The sequence below is a fragment of the Artibeus jamaicensis genome, unplaced genomic scaffold (genome assembly GCF_021234435.1).
Source record: "Artibeus jamaicensis isolate MK-2021 breed Jamaican fruit bat unplaced genomic scaffold, CSHL_Jam_final scaffold_754, whole genome shotgun sequence".
In the NCBI taxonomy this organism is placed as follows: domain Eukaryota; kingdom Metazoa; phylum Chordata; class Mammalia; order Chiroptera; family Phyllostomidae; genus Artibeus; species Artibeus jamaicensis.
Window position 1 is genome coordinate 1,811,206 of NW_026522054.1, and position 22,565 is coordinate 1,833,770.

At 44.8% G+C, this 22,565-nt stretch overlaps 1 protein-coding gene across 11 annotated transcripts in view; it reads right to left on the reverse strand.

Moving 5' to 3' along the window:
- Positions 1–22,565, reverse strand: part of ENAH (ENAH actin regulator) — a 217,028-nt gene that overhangs the window by 45,638 nt on the left and 148,825 nt on the right. For all 11 annotated transcript variants that reach the window (XM_053659591.1, XM_053659586.1, XM_053659587.1 and 8 more), the window contains 2 exons: positions 8,010–8,175; positions 3,019–3,196 (listed from right to left, as the gene is read on the reverse strand). In XM_053659591.1, the coding sequence (XP_053515566.1) occupies positions 3,019–3,196; positions 8,010–8,175 (344 nt within the window). The remainder of the gene's footprint in view (positions 1–3,018; positions 3,197–8,009; positions 8,176–22,565) is intronic.

The window sequence follows — 22,565 nt, forward strand, 5'->3', positions numbered from 1 at the left end:
AGGCAGAATTGTGTAATTGCTGGTTTTGGTAAAAAAGATAGGTTAGTGATTTTCTAATCCTGCTCTGGAGAACCACGTTCGTGCCTCGGCCACCAGGGGCTCCCAAGCCCCCGCACCCGTCAGACAAGTGCCATTTCTCTGAGTCTGTTTATGTATTGGGTCTCCGAAAAATAACTGTCTGAACAAACCTGTCCGTGGCTTTAAAAAGTCTGAAAATCACTAAGAAGTATTCACCAATATTCTATGTATAATATTGACATTAACACCTAATAAAACAATAAACAGAACATTCATAAGAGAAAATGTTTTTAAAAAAAAAATGGCAAAACAGCCCTGGCTGCTGTGGTTCAGCAGATAGAGTACCAGCCTGCAAAATGGTCACCAGTTCTATTCCAAGTCGGGGCACATGCCTGGGCTGCAGGCCAGGTCCCCGGATGGGGGCACGTGAGAGAGGAAACCGATCCACGTTTCTCTCACACACTGATGTTTCTCTACCTCTCTTTCTCCCTCCCTTCCCCTCTCTGAAAATAACTAAATAATGTTTTTTAAAGATAGTAAAAAATGCTAAGACATTAAGTAGGGACGACTAATATCTGTAGCTGCTTTACCTTTATAATTAAATCTGTTTCTTTTGCCTTTGGTCAGAGATTTATTGGGTACATTGTTTGTTTAGGGAGGGGGCACACAGGTTGACCTTTTCCAACTTGGTTTTGGCAGAAAGACAATGCGTGGTTTTAGCAAGAAACTGGCTGTGAACCCAAAGGGAACAGTGGTAGAAGGGAAAGACAAAGACGTGGAAGATGAGGGGAGACACTGCTGGGTGTGTGTGTTTGGGTGGGTGCAGCGGGGCTACAAGATAAACCCAGGCAGGGGACACACCTGTCCCACCTTGGTGGAGGGCCACAGAAAAAAATTACATCTTTTCCCAGGGACACTTCTGATCTTAGCATCCACTTCTGCCCATGCCCCCACTTCCGAACCAATCAACAGCACCCAAAATCAGGAAGCACTGTTGGACTCCAGTGATTCATGAAAAGTCCTGTTCTACACAAATCGGACTCTGAAAAACACCCACCATTTTATATGCTTTGGTTTCTCTGATGAAAAAGCTGTAGACCCAAAAGCGTCTTTGCCAATGACTTGGGCCACGATGCAAGCAGATAACAGGATGGGCCAACTTTTCTCCCCCCCGCCCCCAGCCTCTGGTAATCCAGGCTGAGGTTGTGACAGAGAAGAGAAGAAAGTTTCAAAATCATCTAAGAAGGATCTACTAATTTGCTCTGCCTTTCCAAAATGCTTGTCTAAATGAGGGGCGGTTTTCTCACTTGCCAAACTTTTTATAATATGGGAATTACAGAGAACGTAATTGAGTCTCTCCATATTAGGACTCATTAATTTCCAAAGATTAAGATCAGAAAAAAAAACATTAATTAGCTTTGCATTTTGATAGCAAACTGTACGACTACATAATGATTAAAACAAATGCTTTCCATTTGGTTAAAAAAAAACTGGTAACAAGATAACAATTTTAACTTTAAATTTGTAACATTTAGCTCCTAACATCAGTAAATGCTCTTTTGAAGACTTAGAAATTAAAATTCTAGTTTGTCCCAAATACGGAGAGGCCAAATATGACTGTCATTCATATACTGTCAAAACTTTGGTCCTTTAATTGCCCTTTAATTATTTTACTATGCAGTTGACCCATTTAACAGATATTAAGAACCGCAACTCTAGTTTCTTTCCTACAGTAAAACCGTGCTGAAGGCAATTCTATACCTACATCAGAATGCCGATAACAACCTGATGTCTGCGAGGTAAGTGCGGTGACCCAACAATCTACATTCCAATCTGGACACATGCAGACTTTTCTACGCTATTCTCTGGACTTGCTGACAAACCAGGAGAAGTTCCAGTGGTTTATTTTCTCAAAATAGGTAAGCTAGGGGAGCTATGTACAAATTAGTTACACAGATACTAGTTTCCTCAAAGGAGATCTAATGCAAAACACCTTTAGACATAATACTTAGTTTCTACCCAGATTCCAAGATGTCTTCTTGCACTGAAATTCACATTTGAAATAAGCTAAAACATGGGGGCATTTCAATCCTTTTTACAATAAGGGGCAGAATAAATAAAATTTAATTTATCTATAATAGGTTTTGAAATTCTAGACTTTCAACAAAATATCAACTCTTAATCTATGTAAATTCTTTCTCTTAAGATACATAAATTTTGTTTACAGAACATTTATATCAGGTGGATCACTATTAAATACACAACAAAGTCAAATCACATTTGTATTGTTTTCTATATAAACATTTATTTTCTGAGTATAAAAATCTAACCCTCAAAGAGAAAAAAAATTCATTGGTGCATTTCCTCCTCTATTTTTTAAACAAAAAACAAAAAGAGAGTTCATCTCTGACACATACACAGTCTTAAATTCTGGAGGGTTTTTTTTAAGTGAATTATTTCTACATCGCTGTCTAACCGATATGCTGTCAGGGGAGATGCAATTCACAGCTTGTACCACCCGAGGGCACTCCTAAAATCTTGAAACAACTTTTAGAATCAAATTTTTATCTACTAGGATGAAGGAGACCTAGTCCTACGTTAAGTTTCAAGGCCTTGGCCGTGGCTTAAAAAACATGTTTCAGAAACCATGTTTCTTCACAAAATCTGAGATGAAGATGAATGCGCATGATTTCTATCCCCTGCATCTTCTCTGGGCCTCACATCCTTACAACAAACGTTGAGGTCCTAGAGAAGGAGGAGCAGACCCTAAATGACTCCCAATGAGAGTGTTTAAAAGTCACTAATGAACCAATCTTGTACGACTATCCTGACATACTCCATGTTTACATCAACATAAAATTTCACACTTCTGCAGAGAACAACAGAAATTCAAGGATTACTTCAGATACATAGAGGACTTAAAAGCTGGTCAGAAAAGGTTCGTTTTAACTCAGACATGGCGCTTCGGTTCAAGGACACAAGCCGAGCACGGGCACTCACCTGTTTCCTGTGAGTTCAGCACTTCTAAGGCGTGCATCATGGCACTCGCAAAGACGTTGGCATCCTCTTTGCTGCCAAAGTTGAGACCATACACCTGTCTAGCATCTCGCCACTGGTGGAAGGTCTGTGTAGCTTGATTGTACTTCAACCCTTTAGGAATGGCACAATTTATCACCACCTAAAAGACAATAGTTCTTTATGAAGTCCAGCTAGTGACTGGCAGAGTCAACAAATCCTGACTGAACAGAGAGACTGTCATTCATTCACTCAAACCTGTTCTGGACAGACCGTGGCAAAAAAATGGTTGAAACAATTGTCTCGGGTACAATCAATCTGCAGAAATAACAGTCTGATTGATGGAAGTTAAGCTGTCGGTGGTTACAAAGATCTGGCCTTAAAACAGTAAATCAGAAAAACAAAGGAAAATATATACCCTTTATTAAACATATTTTAGGATGCTACTGAAGTATGATAAAAATCACAAAATGTATAAAACTTAACCACGTGGCCTCGCCAGGTGACTCAGTTGCTTACAGCACCATCCTGTACACCAAAAGCTGGCAGGTTCAATTCCCTGTCAGGGCATATACCAAGGTTGTGGGTTCAATCACTGGTTGGGCACGAGCAAGAGACAACCAATCAATGTTTCTCTCGCACACAGATGTTCCTTTTTCTCTCCCCACCCTTTCTCTCTCTGATATCAATAAACATAACCTCAGGTGAAGATTAAAAAACTTTAAAAAAAGTTTTAAGCATGTATCTCAGTGAACATTCCCACGGAGCCAAACTCTTGATCGAGAAATAGGACACCATTCTTCCGTGTGTATTTTAAACCCCATACAGCGCCACCTTTGGCTTTGTTGTACAGCTGGGGGTCATGCAAGATCAGTATTTATGTTTCCTGCTGCTTTTTGTTCCTTCTGCCTTCTTCAAGCTCCTGTTGGGACCATTTTTGATCTTGAACAATTTCTTCCAGTGCGGATCTCGTAACGAATTCTCTCCATGTTTGTCTGTCAGAAAATATCGTCATTTCACCATCATCTTTTAAGGATATTTTTATAAGGCACAGATTTTTAAGTGGGCACTCACTTCTGACAATCCGCTGAAGTCCACGGCCTTCCAGCTCGTGCTTCTATCGAGACACCAGTTTCTTGTTCTTCTTTAGAGTCGTCTTGTTTTCCGTGACTGCTCAGGAGTTCTGCCTTGGAACTTAGTTTACAGTGGTTTTAACACAATGAATTTATGCGTGGTTTTCGTTGTATTTATCCCACTCAAGGGTTACGGAATCTCTCAAGTGATATTCTTTCATTACCTTTGAAAATTCTTGTTCATTATCTTTTTAATTATTATTCTGCCCCATTCACCTCTCTCCTCTGGGACTCGAATTCTACAGATGCTACACTTTCTTTTTTTACTGTGTTCCCTATATTTAAGCTCTTTTTATATTACATTTTTCTCTCTCGGAATATCTTAAGCTTCTGTCTGAATATATATATATACACACACACACACACACACACACACACTCCAGTTTACTAATTCTTTTTAGCTGTTTCTAAATTGTTATAAAACCCATCTCTGAGTTGTTAAGAGCAATTATTTCATTTCTCAATTCTTAAAATCCCTTTTGGTTCTTTTTTCAAGTATCCAGTTCTCAGCTAAAACACTCAATCTTGTCCTGTGTTTCCTTGAATATATTAAGCACAGTTACTTTAAAGTCACTTCTGATAGTTCCATCAACTGGATTCCCGCTGGATCTATTACTATTCATCTTGTTTCTTTGGATGCCTAGGTATGTTGATTGAGTGCCGGACACTGCGTATGGACAAACACAAGGGCATTTTGAGGCCTACGGTGATGTATTTTTTCCAGTGAAAATTTACATTTGCTTCTGGCAAATGGCGAGGGAAACTAACAGTCTTAAATCACCTTAGTTCGAAAGTGAGTAAAATGAATGAATAAAGGTCAACCTTCTTCCCAGTGTCCAGGATTTCTAGGCCCCGAACCGTGGGCTGGTGTTTATGAAGATGACCCTCCTCATCAGCAGGGTAAGACTTTCGATTTTTGCTTGGCCAGTCCCACGACCCTCTCCAAAGCCTGCTTAGGTTCTCAGTCTCCTCTTTCAAAACTGGCACACGCCTCCAGTAAGCGCAGTTCCAAAGCTGGGTTCTGGTCTATGGTTCTTTCCTTCAGATCATAACGATTTTCTATTATACTTCTTTCCTCACATGCTCAGCAAACAACCCCATCCTTCACTGCCCCCTCCTCTCAAGGCTGGGAACTCTATGATGCTCATGAAACCTAACCACTGTGCCTACAGCATAACAGTTAACACATGTCAAAAAAACGGAATGTTTTAATATGTGTTTCTCTAATTTGTACATGCTCCCTCCTATAAATAAATGGTGGGTAAATTTTTTTTAATGGCTCAGTATAAAAAGTTTAGATGTCACTTGATAAATTATAACAACATGTTTCCACTTGGAAAGGATTGATAACCATTAAGAAATGTGACAGGGTACTCTGTCTGGAATGAGAGGAAACCAATTTTAATTAGAAGTATTCATATGTGTATGACCATTTCTGTTACTTCAGTATTTTTATAAAATTGCATTTTCTAATTGTTTATTGCTAGTTATACAAAAATGCTACTGACTTTTATATACTGATCTTGTATCCAGCAACCTTGCTGAATGACCTTAATAGTTGTAATATTTTATCTTTGTACACTCTTGTTGTAGACCGCTCTGCCTAGCTTTAGGGATTGTATCTCTACAATGAGATATATATTCCCTTGTAGCCCTTGTAGCTAAGGGCGAGAGACGACCTTTGGATGCCAGCCGCAGCAGACAAAGCCTGTCTCTGGTAGCAAACACTGCCTCAGTTCCTCTCCCTGCCCCCAGAGCTTGGTCGGAAGTCAATGACAGGTAAGACCCCTCACAGCGGGGGCAACCTAAGCCAGACTCAATCACCTGGGAGGCCTTCATGGAAGGACTCGGGGGATGCAACAGAGAGCAATGGACTCCCCTCCCCCCCCCCACCCCCCGAGTCCCCAAGTTCCCATGTTCTCTGGGAGAAGCGCTTCCTGGCTCTAATCCCCTTAAGCCTGAATGCCTGCTGGGGAGAGGTGCAGCTCCTTGCCTGGCCAGAGTGTGCCCTGGGGAAAAATCTGGCACCACAAAGACTTGCTGATAAACCTGTGAAATCAGCTCTGCTAAGAGTGCTTTCATTCATGATAAAGGTCCAAGAGGAAAAGAGTATGTCTCCCAAAGTTTCTGCAACTCTCTTCCTGACAGACACTGACTCAGACTGAAACCCTCAGACCTCTTTGTAATGTTATCTATGGTTTGATCCTTACCGCCCTGTATTCCTGTGTATTACAACCCAATAAAAGGCTATGGAAGAAGACGCTCGGGGCCTTTTTCTCCCCAGAGAAACTGGCCACAGCCCACTCCTCCATCCCCAAACAGATCTCATCTTGTCTCGACCATATTTATTCACTCACACATGTCCATGGCACCGGGGGGCGACCTCGAGAAAGTAGTTGCCCCCACACACTCTTGGGATATTTTTGGATACAACTGCATCACCAATGAATTAAAATCAGCTGTTTCTGTCTTTTCAAGCCTTACAGCTTCTATTTCTTCATCTTCATATCACTAAGTCACCTCCTCCACAAAGCTAAATGAAAGCGATTAAAGCTACAGTCCTCAACTATTCCTGAATTTAAGGAAACCCTCCTAGCACTGCCCTGTCCTGTCGTGTTCCCTGAATGTTTCTGTCAGTCATCCTTATCAGCTTAAGAAAACTCATTTTCAAATGTGCTGAGAATTATTACCTGCAGATTTTAATTTTATCAAATGCTTTTCCTGAATTTCATTTCTTGGAGATGTTCTCCCAATTTCAATACTAGGTTATCTCCTGTTAAACTACCCTTATATTGCTGAGAGAGAGAGAGAGAAATCCTATCTGGTCCAGACGTGATCTTTTTCTTCTTCATACACTTTGCTGAATTGGGTCTGCTAGTATTTTATTGAGGACTTCTATGTCAATGTGTCTAAGTGAGAATGGCTCACAATTTTCCTCTCTCAAACCGTTCTGTTTTAGACATCAAAACTGTACAAGTCTCATAAAATACTACTCTTTAAAACAATTTGTCTCTAACAAGTAGTGTTTTAAAGATTTTTCCATTTTGATTGCAAATGTTCTAGACTCCCTCTGTTTTATAAAATTTTAGGTCATTAACTATTGATATATTTTATATGGCTGTAGGTCTATTAAGTTCTGCATTTCTGCCAGTTTTGGCAAATCATATTTTTCTACAAAATGGCCCACTTATTGGCATGAAGTTATTCATAATTTCATGGTACAGTAATTTACTTTTGTACTGTACTGGCATCTTTCCAATCCTAATACTGTTTATTTGTAACTGTCTTTTTTTCTGTTTCAGTCTGTCGACTTTTCCGCTCAGTAGGGCAGCTTTTGCGTTAATACTTTGTATTTATTTTTATATCTCCTGCTTCCTTCTCAAGTCCATTTGATGTCATTAAGTAAGTTTCATCCACTGAAGGGCAGGCTGGACATCACCCGGGTTTCCACACATAATAATTGATCACTCAGGTCTAAGTACTTTCTAAACACCTTCTAATCTTCGTAATGATTTCATCTGAGTGTCATGAATTACTTCCAAGTGTTTTCAAATTTCCATACATTTTAAAAACACTTCATTCATCAAACACCAGAACTCATAGGAGAGTGTACTTCTCTTATGAATAAAAACGTGTTTTGTCTGGAAATCGCCTTACTTGTAAAGATGTCTTTCTAACTATTTTTAAGGATCTATTTTCTCCTTTGCCAACATTCACTTTTTGGGACTGTTCTTCAGTACTACCTACGTTTCCCCCGAAGACATGATTTTGACTACAGCTTCACTGGCCAGCCAGAGTCCCGCTGTGATGCCAGGTGACTTGAAGAAGGCAGGAGACCCTTACCTGGTGGTCCTGGATCTTCCTGCCCACCACTCGGAACGTGTTGTTGCCCGTGTGGTGGTAGATGTGGACCCTGCTGAAGCCGGTCGAGCCGCCCGCTGGCACCCACTTCTTATTGGCATCATCATAAACCATCACGGCAGCTCTTGCCTGACAGATACTCTGTTCGCTGTTTAAGAAAAAGGCAGACTTGAGATATTCAAAACGTGCTACGTTGTCCACGCATAAATCAGAGTCTCAGCGTTAGCCAACCAGCAGTCAGTCAACAACGGACGCTCTCCTGGGGGCTGGACAGGACAGTAGACAGAACGTCCTGCCCTGGTGAGCGCAGTCTAATGGATCGAACAACACAGTGTGATGAGGGACCACGCGGAGGACGTCAGGATCCGTGAACACACAGGCAACACAAAACAGTTTTCTTCTAAACCTGAGTATCTAACACATTCTTAACCTGAATACAACTATAAATATAAATGAATCATCATCTGTTTAATCGCATATACATTTCTGTTTGTGGGTCCCTCTTTACCAAAGCCATCTTCAATCATCATCGTTTCGGGGTGTGTGTGGCAAATTCTGGTCAGCGTCTCTGCCCCTTGGATATGGAAGGGCCACTAGCAACCAATGGCTGGTACGGTGACTCCCCTCAGGCAAGATAACTAACACCCTATGTTTCAAATTCCTTCTCTTAAAAATGAAAGAGTAAAATGAGACACTTTCTAGGGATCCTTCTGGGTTTTAATTCTAACCTTCACAGATAAATATTTTAAAAAGAGCAATTCCAGTAGAATGTCTTTCAATCTCAGCTTCATGTCAATTACCTGTTACCAAATGGGACGGAGACACACGAACAAATAAAATGAGGGAGGTGACCTTAATTTCACACAAAGCACTAGTTTCATCTTCCAAAAATTCTCTAACACCATCAGGAGGGGAAGACTGGTTGGAATTTTATTAATTCCATACCACATTTTATTTAAAAAAAAAAAATCAAGTACGGAAAGTGGTCAACAGAAGAAAACAGATACACGAACTCTATGCCGACTACGAACCGCCTTAACTGCAGCCCACAGAGCAGACTCATGTGATGGCTAAGCCGTAGTGAACGCAGCTCCCAACCTCATCTTTAATGACAGCTTTGCTCATTCCAACCTACTTCAGCTTCAAAGATTTCAAACAGTAAATCACATGGGTTCTTCCCCACTGCCCTGAGAAACAAAGCCACTTTCCAAACTTCTCTTCCCCCACGCCTGCCTCATCTCGACACTGTGTGTGTGTGTTTTATCCCACTTGCTGAGTGACCTGGCGACACAGGGTCACTGGAGACACAGGAGGTCACAGCACCGTGCAGTAACACTGCTTCGGAACAGGGGGTCCTAACTGCTTCTCCTCTCCCATTGGAGAAATTTTATAAAAACTTGTAACAGTATTGGTGCGGCAGAAGCACTGAAATAAACCCAGGGAGAGTCTAGATATTTATGTCGCACCCAAAATTTTTGGTAATGACTTCAACTTGAATTCTTTTTTAAAGCCTGATTAAAGAGCCTTTGTCAGCGCAACAGAGGCAATCTCTTCGCCACTCACGAGAGAGACACCAAAGTGACAATATTCACAGAAGCCCACAGAAAGATGACACGAACGAGGTAAAGCAAAGAGCCTCTGAGAGCAAGCAAGCCCAGACACAAATTTACTACTGACTGTAAGACACAATTCAATCAAATCTGTGAACTAATTAAGAACAGTACTTTCCAGGTTTCGAAAATTATCATTTTTGGACGCACAACAGGATTCCCATGGTTCAAGAAATAATGTCTCTTCAAAGAAAAGTCCCAGTGGGTTCCCACAAGCTAGGCAACGGAAAACCCCTATTTTGTAAACTAGGTCATTCCATGCCTCAGAAAAAGAAGTTTTCAAAAAAATATATACAAAAAAATCCAAAACCAGGCAAGTTAGATGTATTGCTCCAACTTCTCCCTCCATCTTTTCTTCCCCCATTACTCTCCGGCGGGTACCTGGGAGACATTCCATAGATGGAAGCAGAGAGTCCACTAAATAACAGCTTTTCACTGGTGCTTATTACACAGACCGCTAGCCAACAAGCAAACGTCTGGTGACTTCAACTTCCCTGGGAAAGCTCTAACCACGAAACAAAGTCATCTCCAAATGAGCACATCAGAGCGGCCAACAAAGGCCAGCAATGCAAAAAATCAGTTGATTCGTTTTCTAATGAAGGTGAAAAGAAGTGTTTTCAGAATGAGGTGTTACAGGCACAAGTCTAACTCTGAACAAAGCCAAGGAACCCCAGAGGAGCCAAGGTTAAAGAGAAGGAAGAAATCGGACGTGGGCAAGAGCCCAGGTGCTGCTGGGAAAGCAGTGAGAGCCACAGGGGGCGTGGCAGGCCCCGAAGGAGAAGGTTAGGCCGGAATAACTGCAGTCCTAGAAGACATCAGCTCTCCAGGAAGCCACATCGAGGGCCAGCCAGGAAGAGATGACACCCCCGCTGGGGTTCTGAGTGACAAATCAAGTCGAGTCTTTCCATTCCTTTCCACAGCATCCGAGGACCTGTCTTGCTAGCGACAGACATCCTGTGTTATAAAAAATATTTGGTCTTTGTCCCGGTTTCTGGCACAGAGCTCCTAAACCGAAACCCCTTGGCATCTCCAGAGCAGTAAGAGAGTTTTTGGTATGCTAATGAGATGACTGTAGGCTTCAGGGTGGAGGCTGGTTGCCAGAAATACAAAGTAAACGCGGATTAGAGGGTTGAGATGTTCGGTACCACCCCACCCCCAGCCCCTGGGGAGGGCAGAAGGGCCAGAAATTGAGTTCACTCACCAATGGCCAGTGATTTCATCGATCATGCCTACGTAAATGAAACCTCCGTAAAAACACCCCAGCAGCTCAACTCAGAGTGCTGGGTGGGGGGCTGGCCCACAGTGGGCGTGGAAACTGCACCCGCCCCACACCACCCCTTCCATCTGGCTATTCCTGAGTTGCAGTCGTTACAGTAAATCAGTAACAGTAAGTAAAGTATGTGCCTGAGTTCAGGGAGCCATTCCGATGAGTTACCAAACCTGAAGGGCGGTCGTGGGAACCCCTGCATTTGCCGTCAGCAGGGCGTAAGCAGAGAGTCCAAGTGCCCCACTGGCAGCTGGCGCCTGAAGCAGGGACAGTCTCGTGGGGGGGAGCCCTCAGCCTGTGGCACCTGTGCTAACTCCTGAGAGTGTCACAACTGAACTGAACGACTGTCAGACACGCAGGCGCGTCCAAAACCAGAACTGGTGGTGACACAGGAAGAAAACCACTCGGCACACCAACCCCAATTCCGAGTGCACAAAATGAGCCAGTGGCTTCCTGTCCTGCACTTCACGGACCCACGAACTTCAGATGCAGGTGGGATGAACCAACACAGAAGGTCGACACTATGTTGGCCTACTTGCCAGGTAGGAGGTTGGGAGTGGGGGAGGGATCACCGTAACTTCATCAAATGAAGACATTCTGGAACTTAAACATCGCACAATAAAGAAACGTACTGTAATGTACCATAAATGCAGAGGCTAGCTTTCCATACAATTCTCCACATTGTCTGTTTCTTTCTTTTCATTTCCCTCTGATCCAATGAAATACTTAAGAGGGTCTGCTTGAAAGCACCTCTGGCCCTAGTCCCAAAGATCTGCCTGTGCAGCTGTATACAAACAAGCAATAGGAGAGACAGCTCAAAGGGTCTTCTGGCAGGAATTTCCAGCTTTCTCCTGGAGGATTTTTAGCTGAAAAAGGCAACGAATCAATTTCTGACGTGCTGAAATTGTACACACCTGTGCAGTTTTTCAGGGACAGGAACAAGGAAAGGAGGCGAGATTTAAGAACCACAGCTCGTGGAGTCAAAAAAGGGGGGGGGGGATGAGGATTGAAACAAGCACGGCAAAAACACCCCCAAACGTTATGCTTGTTACAGGACCATTCTCTCTCCACATCGTAACAAGCCTCCAAATGAACACCTGGCAGAATACGCCTACAGCATCCCGAGTCTGCAGGGGACTATGAAACACCAAATCAGTAAATTACTCCGGCACAGACTCCGGCACAGTTTTGTGGGGATCAGGCACTAAATTAGTTGTAAACACAAATCTCATTTCAAGACCAAATGCAGCTGGTATATATAGGAGATGACAGTTTTTCTTTCTGATGCTAACTTTTGTATTTTAAAATAAAACAGGGCATCGGAAGGCTAGAGACAGCCGGTTTTTCTTTTTAAGCATAAAAGCCCTGCTACTACACTACATTCTGTGGCTTTGTCAGGTAACTCATTCCTGACTAGTCAGACTTCCTGAACAGGCAGATATGAGGGTAGAGCATGGCTGCTGAACCCTATTCTTATAGTTACCCAGTGAATGAAAAGCTCCCAGTATTTAAGCAAAGTAAGGATTGCTTGGCTATTTATTGAATTGCAATGAAGCCAAGTCTTTGCAAACAGCAACTTTCTTTCGAAGACACCACTCATTAATCATTCCTTGTTGGAGATGGAACCACCATGACGGTGGCTAGCACACAGGAGACAGGCTTCACGGGCTTCTTCAGGACCGAGTTTTGTCTGACGAAGTCCCACTTATCGAGACCTGGATCAAATTCCCTTTCTCCGTTAAGGCTTTCTGGGGTCCCCAAAGTCACAGATACCTGCCTCCTCCTGGGTCCTCACAGTATTCATTAATCTCTTAACAAGGGCGACTCTCTGAGGGGTAATGTTTGAGCCACAGGAAGGAGTGGGCACTTCACTCCAAATGTGCTGGGCGGCTACTCGAGAGCTTTAGGCAGAGCAGGCCTTACATTTTCAGCAGACGGCTCTCGCTACTACAGGGATGGAGACGGGATGCAGGAAGGGGGTACAGAAGTAAAGAACGGAAGCACCAAGTCCAGTGTGAGATGAACATACGGTGACCCTGCAGCCCCACTAGAAACACAGGAGAGAAGCGTGTGGGAATACGTGTTGGAAGGAATGCAGCAGGGATCGCTGGTACACAGATGAGAGGAGAGGGGAGCTAAGGGGACAGTCAAAGGCAGGAGAAAAGGTATGATGTCACCTAGCCTTTTACTGATACTCCCCAAGTATCTGTGACATGTGATAAAGAGGGTCACTTTGGAAAGTCACCGGCCTGATTCCTTTCTTTTTACATGTGGAGAAACACGTCCTCACCATCTTTGAAAAAGGCGAGCGTCATTCACCTCCGAATCCCTGTTTCCGTTACCACGGTCTGCACAGTAACCTCTACAACACTTCCAGCTGCAGAGAGCGGTTACTCTGAAAGAGGGAATTGGCACCTTGGCCATTACGATTCTGAGTGGTTCATTCGATGAGCTGAGATGTCAGTTATTCAGAAGATAAAAATATTAAGGAGGAGATTACACCCAAAAAGTAGGGAATGTAAAAGCCGGATTTCCATCTTGTTCTCGGATGTCAATTTTTTTTTTTTGTTCAAGCCTGCAATTTTATCGCGTTGCGAGAACTAAAGAGAACTAGAGTCAACAATGTTAGATTTCGATTCCACATTGTTCCCACCTGTATTCCCCGCCACCCACAGGACACTGGACTTGAACCAGGCCATCTCGGTTATGAGACATGATGCAGTCGAATCGGGGTAAACACGTGTTCTCTACAGGAAAGCAAACAGTGAACATCACGTCCCGTGTGGGGTTAAGCACCCCAACGGCCCCACAGTGCCTCTGCCCACAGTCCTCTGCTCTGGGCTCGGGCCACCCTGCGAGCCCAGGGCTCACCTCACCATCCTCCCTGCCCATCGCCCCACCCCGGTCCGCCAGGGCCACTCTGAAGACTTCTGATTCGTTAGTTCCCTTCACTCACAATGCTCCAGAGCTTTAACTCGGGCCCTCCATCATTTCTTGATTAGACTATTTCAACTGTCTCCTAACTGGCATTCCTGATGCAATTTTACTCCCAATTCCCAATGCTTCAGGATATTTTTCTCAATAAATCTAATGATGTCCCTCTTCCAGGTCAGGAGATGCCAAAGCCTCACTTTAGGGTGAATGCTGGCTCTGTCGTGTGGCGTACAAGGTCCACCATGATCTGGCCTCATTCTTTCTCTCAAACACTGAGAGCATGTGAAGCACGCCACACACCACCGCACCACCCTACCGCTGGGGGCACCTATGGGAAACCAAACTCCAGCACAGCAACAGCAACAATTATGCCACACTGGTGCCCGCCTCTGCACGTGCCTCTCTCCCCCGACCTCCCTGCACATTATCTCTTCCCAAATTCCTGCTGCCTGACACCAGCTACCCTTCAAAACTGAGGCACGCATGCCACACGTCCTCCTGAAAGCTCCTCTCCAGCCCCACGCAGGGACTCATTCTGCATTATCATCACAACACACTACTGCACATCATCTCTCTGCCAACACCAGGCCTTAACCCCCGAAGGGCGGGCATTGTAGCTTCTCACTTCTCCTAATGAAGATCTGCTAAAGTGGTAACTTGGAAGGTCGTGAGAGATTCACTGTAAAGAGTAAAAATCTGTAACCGTAGGAGCCCTACTAACACACGCCAGGGAAAGTTCCCTTTTCTGACTTTCAAAGCCCCGGCAGACAACCTATGGAACCCTCCCCTTTCCGCCTATAAAACACGTCGGCACTGAGAACACTCAGGGCTGGTAGGCTGCCTCGTCACCCTGCCCCCTCTGCTCCCAGCAGTTGGGCTGTGCACTTATCAAGAGTCGGCTGTGTTTGTGACCAAATGTATTCATTCCAACTGTACTTATAAACTTACAATCATATGAAATGATACAACGTGAGTATACAGAAATGGCATGAATTAAGTTAAATGTTTTGGAAAGTTTCTGTGAAGGTGAGTCACTGAAAGACTGCAAGACATATACAAAAGGGGGCGATCCCACAAGCCCAGCAGAATGCTGCATTCAGAACACTTTGCACATGTCTAAGCTCTCTCCACCATAACAAAAAAATCCCACACTGAATCCTTGTAGATAAAAGATGGGCATCCTTTAGGGGAAAAAAATAACATGGGATTCTCATCACCAGGCTAACACTAAAAGCTTTGCAGAAAAAGGACACAGAACTGACAGGTAATATTATAAAGCAGGCTAAAATATTTAAAGGTATATGTCACTTTTTAAGACACCAAACTTCAACTAGTTCAATTAACCAACCATCATTACCAGTACAGAGCACATCAGATACTGGGGTTTCTACTACACTGTGCATTTAGGAAATATTAAACGGCTTTCTCCTTTCCTATTCCATCAAGAAAACAGAAACAAGCCACTTGCTGAGAGCAGGGGGCGGGGGAGCTGCCTGCTGGTAACAATCCGGGGTTGCCATGGCTCACTGACAGAGATACATTGTGAACTCCGCTGACAAACAGCAGACACACAGAAGGGCAGTAAACAAACTTATTTTCTGCAAGGCAAGGAGGCGCTCTGGGAGGCAGCAGTTCCAACTACGCACAAAGGCAAAACTTCCCATCAAGACCACACAGCTGCATGTCATTCATGTTTCTAAGAAACACTAAAGGTTTTTTTTTTAAAAAGGTAAAAAGAGCAATGTCACTACTAAACTCTTTATCCCACATCTATAGTCATGTGCAAAGTGCCAATGCAACCTAGCATGGTAACTGACCCACAGTAACCACAGAAAAATAATCAGCTCTGGCTGGTGTGGCTCAGCGGACTGAGCACCAGCCTGCAAACCAAAGAGTCACTGGTTCAATTCTCAGTCAGGGCACATGCCTGGGTTGCAGCCCAGGTCCCCAGTAGGGGGTGTGTGAGAGACAACCACACATTGATGTTTCCCTCTTTCTCCCTCCCTTCCCCTTTGTCTAAAAATAAATAATTTTTTTTTAAAGAAAATCATCAGTGCATTTTAAGGAAGACAGCCTGCTTCAGAAAATCTGTTGGGTCTCCCTGTAAAATGAAAAAACATCTCTTAAATTGTTAGGCTAAGTAATAAGTGGGAAAAGTACCCTAAAGTAGGTGCTTACGACATGCAGTCATGTGTTTAGAAGTAATGAGAGGAATCTTTTTTTACATTAATAAATCTTTGTGGTACTATTTGACTTTAATTATGAATACCTCTTACTTGAATAAACTTGGCCAACCAAAAGAACCTGCCTCTGCCAGCAACAAATCTGGAGAGAAATAACAAAGAAGATGAAAACGTACAATTTCAATATTCTCAGAACCACAAGAGAAGAGACAACCAGGGTGCAATGTATGAGTTTGTGGAGACAGAAGAAAGTGAAGTCATATGCAACAGGAAGTAAAAAGAAACACTAAGAAACCAGTAAGATGGGAAACACCTGGGATGGGCACCTGCACACCTGTGCAACTCGGGGGGGCCACACCGGATGGGCACCTGCACACCTGTGCAACTCGGGGGGTTACACCAGATGGGCACCTGCACACCTGTGCAACTCGGGGGGCACACCGGATGGGCACCTGCACACCTGTGCAACTCGGGGGGCACACCGGATGGGCACCTGCACACCTGTGCAACTCGGGGGGGCACACCAGATGGGCACCTGCACACCTGTGCAACTCGGGGGGGCACACCGGATGGGCACCTGCACACCTGTGCAACTCGGGGGGTTACACCGGATGGGCACCTGCACACCTGTGCAACTCGGGGGCCACACCGGATGGGCACCTGCACACCTGTGCAACTCGGGGGGCACACCGGATGGGCACCTGCACACCTGTGCAACTCGGGGGGCACACCGGATGGGCACCTGCACACCTGTGCAACTCGGGGGGGCACACCGGATGGGCACCTGCACACCTGTGCAACTTGGGGGGTTACACCGGATGGGCACCTGCACACCTGTGCAACTCGGGGGCCACACCGGATGGGCACCTGCACACCTGTGCAACTCGGGGGCCACACCGGATGGGCACCTGCACACCTGTGCAACTCGGGGGCCACACCGGATGGGCACCTGCACACCTGTGCAACTCGGGGGCCACACCGGATGGGCACCTGCACACCTGTGCAACTCGGGGGCCACACCGGATGGGCACCTGCACACCTGTGCAACTCGGGGGGCCACACCGGATGGGCACCTGCACACCTGTGCAACTCGGGGGGCACACCGGAAGGGGAGGGCTTGCTGCTACAGCACACAGGCAAATCCAAGCCCTGCAGCCTCTCCTGGGGGACAGAAGACTAACAAAAACAAGGCAATTTTTTAAAAATTAAAATCAACTGTTTCAGGAGACTGCACTTACAACTATCCATAGATTAAGTATTTTCGGAGCCCATGTTTCAAAGTATTACTTAACTGCATGTACAAGAGACATAACAAAATCAGTGAGAAGAATGTATTAATGGGTCACTACCGATACTGTTAGCACAGACGGATATATCCCCAGTTAGTTACAGTCATAATGAATCCAAATCTACTCACGTTAGGGAAGAACTAAAACCCAGAGACAATTAAGTGATGTAAGTAATTAATCACCAAGCCAGTGCTATGATGGTAACAATATTAATAATAAAAACAAATACTAATATGAGCATGCCACCAAGTGCCATACACTGTTTTGTGTGTTTTGCCTTTATTATTTTTATTCAACAATGTTATTTGGTGAAATCTTGTTAATATCTCCAATTTTACAGATAGTAAGTTGAGACAGGTAAGTCAATGAATAAAATGGTCTAGAAATAAACTGATACATATATGGACAACTGATTTTTACAAAGATACAAAGACATAGTAGCGCATGTATCTTTGTCTGAAAAGACTATCTAAGGGTAGTCTTTTCAATAAATGGCACTGGAACAATTCAATATGCATAAAGAAAACACGAAGCAACCCATACGTCACACCATATAAAAATTAATTTAAGACAGACCATAGGCTTAAACATACAAGCTAGACTTGTAGAACTTTTAGAAGGAAACACAAGAGAGCAATTTCATGAACTCAGGGTAGGCAAAGGTTTTGGCAATGATTGTAGAAGAAAAAAGTAGGCAAGTTAAAATACTCTTTCATTAAAAAACACCTTTAAGAAAATGCGTATGTACGGTATATGAATTATATCTTAAGCTGCTACAGAAAGGGAGGGAAGCAGAGAGGGAAGGAATATACAGGCAAGACACACACGAGAAACAGTATTTGCACAACATAAATCTGACATATATCCAGGATGTATTTCTAAAACTCCCACAACTAAATAAATAAAAGGCAGGCAACCAGTAAAAGACTGGGCAAATAATTTAAACGGATATCACAAAACGTAATATATAAACAGCTGCTAAACCCACGTCAAAGTGCTGATCGTCGTAATCATCAGGGAAATGCAAATTAAAGTCACAATGAGACGCCACGACACACCCACCAGAACGGTTACAATGTGAGACACGGTAATTCCCATACACTGTTGGTGGGAGTACACAAAATGGGCCAGCAACTCAGAAGATGACGGTTTTTACAGAACTACACACACACTGACCCTCTGACCTTTCATTCCAACACTCGGCACAGCCACAGTCTGCAAGCAGCCCAGGTGTCCATCACAGCATACGGGCAACCGTCCGTGGTGCAGTTGCACGGCGACACGTCACGGAGCGGGGCCAACGACTCACACATGCGAGGACACAGAGGAACAGCGCAGGCCTTAGGCCGTGAGAACGCACCACGAGAGTGTGTGTACTTTAGGGTTCCCCGGTGAGGCTCGGATACAGGAAACCCTGACCGACTGTGGGGACACATCAGACAGCAATTTAACTGTGGGGGGCGGGGTGGGGGATGAAAGCAAAGGTGCCGTGGGGAGGGGCTTCAGGGGACTCTGCCACCATCACCCTGGAATGTCCTGTATCTGGAAAGAGGTTTGGGTTGCACAGGTGTGTGCACCTGTCAAAAGCCACCCAATGGACTGTGCATGTCACGGTACATATTTTAGCTCAAAAGGAATAAAGAAGGTGTAGTGAGCCCTGGTATGTGCATAGTTAATGACATGCATACAGGAACACTTAGGCACTAGTGTACTGATGACTATAACTTATTTTCCTGAAATGCACCAAAATAAATACACAGGATTAGATAGATATGTAATAAAGTATAGTGACATGGTAATGTAGAATCAAGACTGTGGGTGTACGGATTTTCACTGAATAATTCAACTGCTCGGTGTGTTTCAAATTTTTCATAATAAACTGTTGGGGGTGAGGTGGGGAGGTAACTCACCAAGTGTTCGTTCCTCTGCAGCCTCCTCTATTAAGGAGCTAATTATTCACAGACTTCACACCCATAATGAAAATTATGTAATGTAATACACTTTTATAGCTTCATTAATAAAAAGGAAAGACAAAAGACTGGCATGTTTTATTTCCCCATATTCATTCCAATCGGAACTCTAACAATTTTCAGTTGCGTGCGTTTGAGAAACACTGTGTAGATGAAAATAATCAGTTTCCAAGTAGCATAGTGACTAATTCCCTGGGCTCAAGACACACCTGCCACCACGCCCACCACCACCACCACCACCACCACGCCCACCACCGCTGAGGGTAAGAGTCCAACTAACACTTGGCAACAAACAACTGCTAAAAAGTGCCCAAAACTTCACAGCCCAAACTTGTCTCCTAAGCTCCAAACCAACACAGACAAGCACCTACATTCCAACCCAAACATCACAAACCCACTGACCTCTTTCGCCCCATCTGCTCCTCTCCCTACCATCTCCCATCCCCGGTGAAGGACACCAAATACTGGCCAGTGCCAGCTGGACTACTTTGGGCAGTCATCCCCAGTCACTCACCACAACCTGTCACCGCCACCATCCAAGCCTCTGCGAACCCCTCCATCCTGCCCCACGCCACTGCAGGGGCCCCCACAGCGGCCTTCCGGCCTCTGCCCTCTCCAGCTAGGAGCCTTCCTGAGCAAGGACAGCATCTTCATATCACCGAGAAAATCCAATGCCCTCCCGCCTTGCATAGACTTATCCAGGACTATTTTAATGAGGACCTTTAACAAAATAGGTTTACACTTCTGCTGGCCCCACTAACACCATTTTCAGGTAAACTGATAAAGATGAGTTCATTCACAGTTCCACACTGCTTCTGCAGTTCGGATGAGAACAATGGTCTCAGATTTCATTACAGAACTGCTGCCAAGCATACGATATCAAAATCATTGATACGTGGACTATATACATCCCCCACACACAACCTGTAATTCAGCAAGGCTTCGTATTTCCTTCTGATACCTTAATTAACATCAGTACTGGATTCTACAGGGCACAGAGAGGGCATCTTTAGAAGCACTGGAGCATGGGGGTTCGGAGCCGAGAATCTGGAGTTCGACTCGAGGGGATTTAGGTTCCAGCTCTCTCGTTTCCGTACGCATCCATGAGACCTTCCACAGGCTGTTATCTAGCCTCCTGAAGCCTTGGTTTCCTCACTCCTGAGCAGAACAAGGACAGTACCTACCTCACAGAATCAAACCACGTACATAAAGCACTTAAAGTATCTGGCACACAATGGCACTCAAGTCAGCCATTCCCGGCAGCATGTCAGGAAATGAGGAAAGCCAACAAACGGGGTTCCCGACTCACAAGTGAGGGCTGCACTAACCAAACAACCACGGTGTGCCCTTAACGTCGGGCGTGCTGACAAGCAAACCCACGGGGCCAAAGCACGCATGGCATGGCCCTCTGACCCATACAAGAACCAGCACCTCCCACTCCGCTGGGCCTGGGGCGGGAGAATGAGCTCACCTGCCTTCCTAGCACCTTCCTGTTCGTCCCTGGGTACCCGCTGTATCTGGTGGCTATTTACAGGCTCCTGTGGTTATTTAAGGATCTGGGAATTCGTAATGGCCTTGAAATGTCACGAGTACACGGCTATCGACGGCCGCTGCTGAGCACATCTCTGGCTTCTACCTTCTTGTTTCAATTTTACAGCTACCGCATGTGACTTCATATTTGTTAAATTTGTTCATTTGTCATATCTGAATTAAAAGTCAACTTAAAGTACATATGAAACATGACATTCAGGTTCACTGGACACTTCGTCAAGCTAAATTTATTACAAACTGATGCTTTTCAGGCTTAAAAATAACCACGCGAGGAAAGCCTGGTTTTCCTATTATCCTAAGGAAATCCTTAATTTTCCAAGTGTACTTCTTGGACATTCATGGTTCCAGACCAGATATGTATATAGTTTGGCAACGAGGGTCAACATTCAGCAGCTGCCAACTCCCACTCAAAACTACTTTCTAAGTTGTGAAATTCCGTCCTGAAAAACAGCCCGTCCACTACAGCTGGGAAAGCACACTTCTCTCCTCTTCTTCCATATATAGTTCTTCCAACTGGGCCAGGAATTCTGCCCCTAAGTGGGACACACCAAATCCCCAGGGGCACGAACGGGCTAAATGCAACAGGGTCAGCACGCTTTACGTTCTGAGGATGCGACTAGGACGACGACCCTGAGACAAGCACTCTGTGGGAGGATCCGAAGGTCACTCGAGGGGGCACAGGCTCCCTGAGCGGGCGCACACGGTGCCCAGCGGCAGCTGAGGAGCCCGGAGGAGCCTCCAACAAACAGATTTCTTGGAAGTTACGTGTTTTACATTAATATTTAATGAGTATTTTGCAATTCACTCCATGATACAGCCTATTTTCATCTGACAAGTCTTCCTAAAAATGTCTCAGGAAAGTTGATGCTCCGGGGAGATGCGCCTCATTTGTCTGCACAGAGCACAGCATGGGGGGGGGGGCGGGGGGTGTGGTCCACGGAAACCCCGGCAGCAGGAGAGGAGGAAGAGCCGAAGAGTGCTCCAAGTGCTGCAGCAGGAAACCTGAATGTCAAAGTCAACGCCGATGCCTTAGACCAGCACCGAGAGACGGAAGGACATGTCTGTGCAGACGGGCAGTCGGGAGTCGTGCGTCTGCCACTGACACGGGAGCGAACACGATGAAAGCTAAGAGTGAAGCAGGAATCACTAGCATACGGTGTTTTGTTCACACGCTTTGGCAGTGTGTGAGAAAGTCATTACGGCACACGCACAGTCAGAGAGAATGACTGGCCGGGACCCGAAAACCGGCAGCCGGCCTTCCTCCTTCGTCCTCAGCCACATACAAACTTCAGGGCATTCGAGACATCGCGGAAGTCCTTGACCTACACTTCTACAGAATGCTCAGAGAAGGCCCTGTAATAATTATTGCATTTGTTTAGAAGTTGCTTGACTACAGAAAGCTTTAGTGCTGTGATTTTCTAATGTTATCGACAAAGTGGGGTTCTCAGCGAATCAACGGTTGCTTGCAGAAAAGACCACTTGCTGGAAGAAACCAGACTAACGGGCCTTGAGAGCACACCTACACGGTGTCCGCTGTAAACACCCCCTTCCAACCTACCTGGAGAAGGGGCGGAAACCAGTGGGCACGCAGTAAAAGCTGAGGTGAAGCTAGAAATGCAGAAATATTACATCTCTTCTCTGGCCCATCACTAAGGTTCCAAGTTGAAGGGTAGCTGTTCATAACTGGTTGTAAAAAGCCACAAGCACATGCAACTGTTTTTATTTTTTTAATCT